The 6,754-nt window shown below is 58.7% G+C and overlaps 1 protein-coding gene and 1 long non-coding RNA gene across 2 annotated transcripts in view; both read right to left on the reverse strand.

Annotated features, from left to right (window-relative positions):
* The window catches only part of LOC104857378, a 37,164-nt gene extending 35,322 nt beyond the window's left edge, over positions 1-1,842 (reverse strand). The window contains exon 1 of the long non-coding RNA XR_778837.2: positions 1,798-1,842. This is a non-coding gene — a long non-coding RNA (uncharacterized LOC104857378). The remainder of the gene's footprint in view (positions 1-1,797) is intronic.
* Positions 1,843-6,457: 4,615 nt separating this feature from the next.
* The window catches only part of Fbln2 (fibulin 2), a 52,871-nt gene continuing 52,574 nt past the window's right edge, over positions 6,458-6,754 (reverse strand). The window contains exon 19 of the mRNA XM_010617267.2: positions 6,458-6,503. Coding sequence (XP_010615569.1) covers positions 6,458-6,503 — 46 coding nt within the window. The remainder of the gene's footprint in view (positions 6,504-6,754) is intronic.

Below are 6,754 nucleotides of genomic sequence, written 5' to 3' on the forward strand. Positions count from 1 at the left end.
GTGCGGTGTCGGGCGGGGACCACACCCCTCCTCGGTGTCCCCCTCCTGTGTCCCAAACACGTGAGCGGACTGAAAAGTGGGGAGCGAGTAGACGCCGGTCCCCGTGGCGACCGCGCCACCCCAGGGACACTCCCAGGGCTGGGCTTCCCTGTCCGCACCCCCTGAGCAGGAGCCAGGCCCGGGGTCCGGGTGGAGAAACTGAGACGCGGAAGCCGCTCCCCATGCCACAGCCCCACACTGAGGTTTGCTCCCCGTCGGAGTACACGGGGCACCACAGCGCCCGACCCAGACCCTCCATGTCCCTCCGTGTCCAAAAAGTGTCCACACGTGAGCGCCATCTGCAGACACCTGCGAAGGGGAGACGATCCGCAAGCAGGTTAGGGTGGGGGGACAGGCTGGTTGGGCGCACCTCCTGGGCCAGGTGACATTGGGGAAAGGCCCAAATGCAGGATGGGAGCTGAAGTTCCGTTATGAGCACCAGAGGAGCCGTGTGTTCCGGGCAGTGGAAGAGCAGGTGCAAAGGCCTGGGGGCCAAAGGGCTGTGAGGACCGCAGAGCTAAGGGGCAGGGAGGAGGCCAGGGCAGTGACCTGAGCCACTGGACCAGAGTGGCAGCCAGGGAGGTGGGCAGTGGCGGGATCCCGAGTGTCCCGAGGTCCCTGTACAGCACTGTGGAGGGACTGGGTGTGGGAGGTGAGGGGCAATGGGGAGGGGAGCGGTCAGGTTCTAGAACATTCTGAGGGTTGGTGGTGCAGGAATCTGGTTAGGGAAGGGGCTGGGTTCTGGGGAGTGCTGGGTTCCGTTGCAGGGCTCTCCATGGTATGGGTAAGGCGGAGAGGAAGAGTCAACTGCCTCTTCCTGATCAGTGCTGCCGGTCCTCCTGCCCCAGGGGCCACCCCCACCTTGACATTCTACCCGTGGCTCCCTCCGAGGACCCTGTTTTCTGTTCTGGTTTTGCGTTTTTGAGACAGGTTCTCACTGTGTACCCCAGGCTAGCCTCAAACCCCTGGCGCTCCTCCTGCCTCAGCCTCCCGAGAGTGGTATCTCGGGTGTGGGACACTTCCTTCCCGCCACAGGCAGAGGCTGTGAGGACGGGAATGGAGCACCCAGGGAGACAGGGCCTGAGCGGCTACGCCAGACGTCCAGCTTCCACCCACGGCGCACACCCCGGGCAGAGGAGGGGCGGACGATGACCCAGCCGCGGTGGGGACACTAACCCGGGTCCGGCCAGGCCTCAGGGGACACAGGCCAGCGCAGCCCGGCGGCCCTCCCGTCCGGCTCCTGTGCCGCCTGTCCCCGCCTTCCCGGTGTATCACACGGGGTCAGGTCCCCGGTCGGGGGAGGACGGGCACAGACACCCCTGATAACTGGACAGAGACCAGACAGAGCCTGGCCCCACGCTGACCTTGGACACAGCCAGCCGCGGAGGATGCCTCGCTCCAACTGCTGCCCCCGCTGTCCCTCAGCCCTGCCTCCCCTCCGTCCAGGTCTACCCGCTCGGCCTTCCACAAAGTCTCCCTACCATCGGAATGGCTGGGACCAACGCAGCAGCGGGGTCGTTTATCCACTCAACAAATATCTACCAGCGCCTCCTTTGGGCTTTGCCCGGTGCTGGGCACTCGGAGAGGATGTTTTTCTGCACGGTCCCCGGGAAGGGCCACCCTCGAGGGACGCGGTGGGCCCCAGGCCATCCAGCCGTGTCCGCGGGGCAGACCCAGATCTATGGAAATGATGGGGAGGCCGTGCGGGGCAGCCTGTTTCCCCCGGCACTGGCGACGGAACCCAGGGCCATCACAAACCTGAGGTCGCATGGGCTTCTGCGTCTGCGTCCGCCTTTGCACTCGGGTCGCCTGCTGGGGCCCCGGACCACTTTGCGCCTGCGCAGCCGCCTGCAATCCCGGGTTCTGCTGCCAGGTGTCGCTGTGCAGCCAGCAAACAAGACCTGGGGTTCCCCCCTGCGCTCATCAAGGTGCTGGGTTCTCTGCAGGGGCGACACCCCAAGTACTCCTGCCCTCCTTTATTTTCTAACTTGTGGGGGGAGTACCGGGGATCGAACTCGGGCCTTTGCACTTGCAAGGCAGGCGGAAAAACCACTGAGCCAAATTCCCAGCCCACTGCCCTCCTTTATCTTATCTGGAATGGGGATTAGACCCAGGGCCTTCACAATGAGCTACACCCTCAGCCCTTTTTATTTTGACACAGGATCTCACAAAGTTGTCCTTGGTATCCGCCTGCCTCAGCCTCCCAGTATGCTGGGCTGACAGATGTGCGCCACCACAGTGGGTTGAGACTTTATTTCCTTAGAGCAGTTTTAGGCGCGCTGCAAAACCAAGCGGCAGGCGGAGAGTTCCTGTGGCCCCTCGGCCCCCACACAGCCCCCCCCCCGCTCCAAGCTGGCAGGGCCCTGCCCTGTGGTGCCGCCCTGCCACCCCGCCCCTCGGGGCCCTGGCAGCTCCGCCTGCTTCCCGCCGGCCCAGTGCTTGGGGGTCACAGACCCAGAGGTTGCAGCCGGGCGCCCAGAACGTGCTTGTAAAGCCCAGCCCCGTCTCGCGGAGGCTGATTTCTCGCTGTGTGCTGTCCGCGTGTCCTTCGGGCGATTGTGCCCCATCACCCGCTCCTGCAGCTATGAACTAGGCTGGGGCACGCGTCTGGACCAGGCTCAGCTAACTTGGGTAAATCCTGGAGGTATGATTTCTGGGTGCCTTTGTCTTTGCAAGAAATCTCCTAGCTGTCCTCCGAAGTGGCTTCTGCGTTCTCCCTGCGGTGACACGGAGCTCTGTTTCTCCTTGCCAGCGTTTGGCGTCGCCCAGGCTCTCAACTCGGGCCGTTTGGGGAAGAGGTGTCAGCAGGCCTCGTGGGGTGGGACCATCTCAAGACGCCCAGTGGGTGCCTGGACCTGCATACAGTACTGAATTCTACAGTTTATTTTTCCACGCATACCCAGAATAAAGTTTTATTTACAAATTAAGGGGGAGTGGTGGTGCAAGCCTTGGGAGGCTGAGGCAGGAGGATCACTGCACGCTTGAGGCAGCCTGGGCTACATAGCAGGATCCTGTCTTCAAAAACCACAAAAATTTAATTTATAAATTGGATCCAGGAAGAGATCAACAGCAGCAGTAATACAAGAATAGAGCAATCCTCTAGTGCACTCCCATAAGACCCCTGGGTAGTCTCTCTTGTACTTCCACCTTCTCACCTATAGGAGGCGTTTGCCTATAGTTTTCTCTGCCGCATCCGAATCGCCAGCATTGCTACTCTTGCACTTGGGGACCCTTATCAAGTACCGTAGGGGTCCCTTGAAACCACCACGGACTCACAACCCGGATAGTCCCTGACCCCTTCTCTCCAGCCCCTCCGCACCTTCTGCCCTGCGCGGCCCTCAGTTCCGCCCTGTGCCCCCCTGGCGCTCCATGGTGGCCCCAGCCGTGACAGGTGGGAAGGTGCCGCCCCCGGAAACACTTTCCCTTGCCCATCTGCCCAGACTGCTGCTCCGCTGAGGGACCCGCGGAGTCGCTGGGCTGGGGCCACAAGGGGGCGCCATTGCCACGCAGATGGGCCAGACCTTGGCCTTTGGGAGGAGCGAGCAAGGGAGGGAAGGAGGAAAAGACCTCCGCGGCTTGCAGAGGACGTAAGGACGGACGCAGGTCTCATAATATCCTAAAACACGAACAGCACAGAACTTCAAGGGCCCCTGCCCAAGCTCCGGAACTTCCGGAGCAGCTTGCACTCCTCCAGTGACAGGAAGCTCACTACCTACGGCTGGGCCTCGAGCCCGTCTCAGGACAGCTCTGCCTGGGTGCAAAGAGCTCCGCAGTGGCCTGAGGCCACCTCGCAGAAGCCACGAGGTCTTCAGAGGTCACTGCACCCCCTGAACCCAAAGCTTTCAGGAGAATAACTTTACTCTGGAAACCGCAAGAAGAAGGAAGCTTGGGATTTCTGGAAAGGCTTGGAGCGTAAACATGAATGTGGAGCTTCTCGCTTTTACCGGGTGGCTCAGAACTTCTCAGTATCTCGTCAACCAAGCAAGGCACGGCTGGGCCTCAGCTCTCGGGATGGAGCCGCGGCCAGTGGCGAAGCTGAGGACTTCAGGCGCCATGAGCGGGGACGGGAAGTGATGTCGGTGACCCAAAGTCGAGGCCTTTCTGGGGTCACCTGACGAAATGTGGTCAGAATAGGGGTGCAGACCCCAGGAACAGCAGGGCCCACCTTGCTGTGTCCATGGAATTCCTCACACAGGTCCCATTCCCTGACGCAGGGACTAGGGGGTGCCCCTGGGTGCTGTGGAAACACGGTGTGGGGTCCTGGGAGGGAACAGCAGCTGCAGCCTGGATACACACATCCAAAACACATGTCAAGTTTAAAACCACTGGGTGCCAAACATCAGAGGTGCAGTGGCACCTGGCTGTAATCCCAGCCCCCTGGGAGGCTGAGGCAGGAGGGTGGCAAGGCCAGGACATCTGTTGCCAAACATCAGCAGAGAAACCCAAAATACTGGCACCTAGGAGTACAGCAGGGAAAAGACTTTAATGGGGAAAACACTCACACAACCTCAGCCAGTGACGACCCCTGTGGGCAGCAGGCACCCTGGGAGACAGGAGAGAAAAGCTCCTACCTTTGGGGTCTTTCCTCCCGGAAACCTACAATTGCAGTCTCGCCACGAGAAAAACAGCAGAGACCCCAGGGCAGGCGCTTCACGGTACACCTGGCCTGGCCCCCTCAGCAAGTCCCAGTCACTGGAAATGAGGCAAGGCCGAGACTGTCAGGGTCACAAGGAGCAGCGACCCACTGTGGTGTGGTACCCTGGGGGGCCTGGCACATGGTGGATCTGCGTCTCCCCCTCCGGGTGGGCTCTTACGCTCCTTGGCATCTCCAAAGTGACCAGTGTCTACAGGTGGCATGGTCCCCAAGGAGAGCCCCACCCGGGGCTCTGAGAAGGGACAGGTGGAGGCTGGGTTGATCACCCACGGTGTCCAGACCTTCAGGTGATTTTCTGTGCTTTTCGTTTGTGTTTTTTCATTAATACTGTCTGGCAGGTGACTGCCCAACAGCATTGTAGCTCTGGTTCTTCTGGAAGCAAGGAGTCAGAAAAACAGAGGAGGGATGGGGACGGGGTGTCCTGGCTTCTGCCACAGGCCCTTGGGGATGCAGCCAGGGAGGGGTAGGGAAGAGAGAAACCTGTACTATAATGGGCTTTGCTCAGCCCAACTTGTTTTTAAAAAGCTTTATCTGTTCACTGCTTCTTAAAATTGGGAGGCTTTGTATAAAATGTGGTTTGTAAGTGAGCATAGTGGCCCACACCTAAAATCTCAGCACTCTGGGGGCCAGGGATTTAGTTCAGTGGTTCCACCACCTGCCTTGCAAGCACAAGGACCCAAGTTCGATCCCTGGTACAAAAAAAAAAAAAAAATCTCAGCACTCTGGGAGGCTGAGGTAAGAGGATTGCAGGTTCAAGTCCAATATGGGGAAACTTAGCAAATTATCAAGACCCTGTCTCAAATGTGCGTGTGTGTGTGTGTGTGTGTGTGTGTGTGTGTGTCTCACACACACACCTACATATATAGCTGGGAATGTGACTTAGTGCAAAGGTCCTGAGTTCAGTCCCAAGTAGCCCCCCAAATAAGTTGGGGAATCACCCTGAAGAACATAATGGCCTTGGGGCCATGGGGTGGGCAGAAATGACAGCACCTAGGGCTGGCAGTAGCCACTCCCACCCTCAGGGCACCTGTTCCTCTGGGCCACAGTCCCCAGCAGGCCACCACTCACCATCAGAAACGGGTCTCCTAGCGAGCACAGGCTGGCAGCAGTCCACACCCGCAGACTAGCAGGACATCCTTCCCAAGGGGGAGGCATTAGGACACTGCCTGCTCTAGATCTCCTTTATCTATTTATTCTGAGGAAGGGTCTCACTATGTATTCCAGGTTGGCCTTGAACTCACAGTGACCCTCCTGCCTCAGCCTCCCACGTGTGCCACCACGCCTGGCTTCAATGCGATTTCTACCACCCTGAGTGCCACCCTCACATTTCATCCAAGACGCAGGTCACACACGACTTGCACAGAAGTCCCTGGCTCAGAAGACACCACAGGGTGGCAGGTGTGAGGCTGTGGGGTCCTCAGACTAGGCCGGTGCCTTCTGCCACTTACTGTGGACCTTGGGCACAGGTCCTCTCTGAGCAGAGCCTGTTTCCAGGATTCTCTAGTCTCCTTGAATTTAGGCCCCAGAGGTCAGAAACCAGCCTGGGCTTCAGCCACAGGGGCAGATCCTGGAGAGCTGGGTGACATCCAAAGTGACAAACCAGCGCCTGTCTTCCCTTTAGGGAAGGGGAGGCAGAGATATGGGACAAGGGGGAGGAGTCCTGGGAACAATAAAAATAAGGTCACAAGTGTCAGGTAACAGATGGGGGGTCCTTTTACCCTCGCAGCCCTGGCTCGGGGCCACTTGCTCCAGCAGGACACTGAGTCAGGCGTCGCGCTTGGATCTTAAATGTCCAGAGGCAGGCTTGGTTCTGGGGGTGAAGTGGACACCCCGTCAGGAGGAAATTCGGTGGAACGGGGCCAGACGCCCTTAGACATAAAGGAAGGGGACTAAGAGGTGGTCGACTTTCTCGTTTTACTTTATAGCCCTTTTGTACTATTTCATTGTTTTTACAGTGTACGTGTGCTACTTTTATAATTAAACAATTTTAAAAAACCTTTTAATGATTTAAAAAGAAAAGCTAATCACAGTGAATCAGGAAACGGAAGGCCAGCCGCGGGG

This window comes from Fukomys damarensis, unplaced genomic scaffold, assembly GCF_012274545.1.
Source record: "Fukomys damarensis isolate Sample0158 unplaced genomic scaffold, DMR_v1.0_HiC HiC_scaffold_37, whole genome shotgun sequence".
NCBI classification, from domain to species: domain Eukaryota; kingdom Metazoa; phylum Chordata; class Mammalia; order Rodentia; family Bathyergidae; genus Fukomys; species Fukomys damarensis.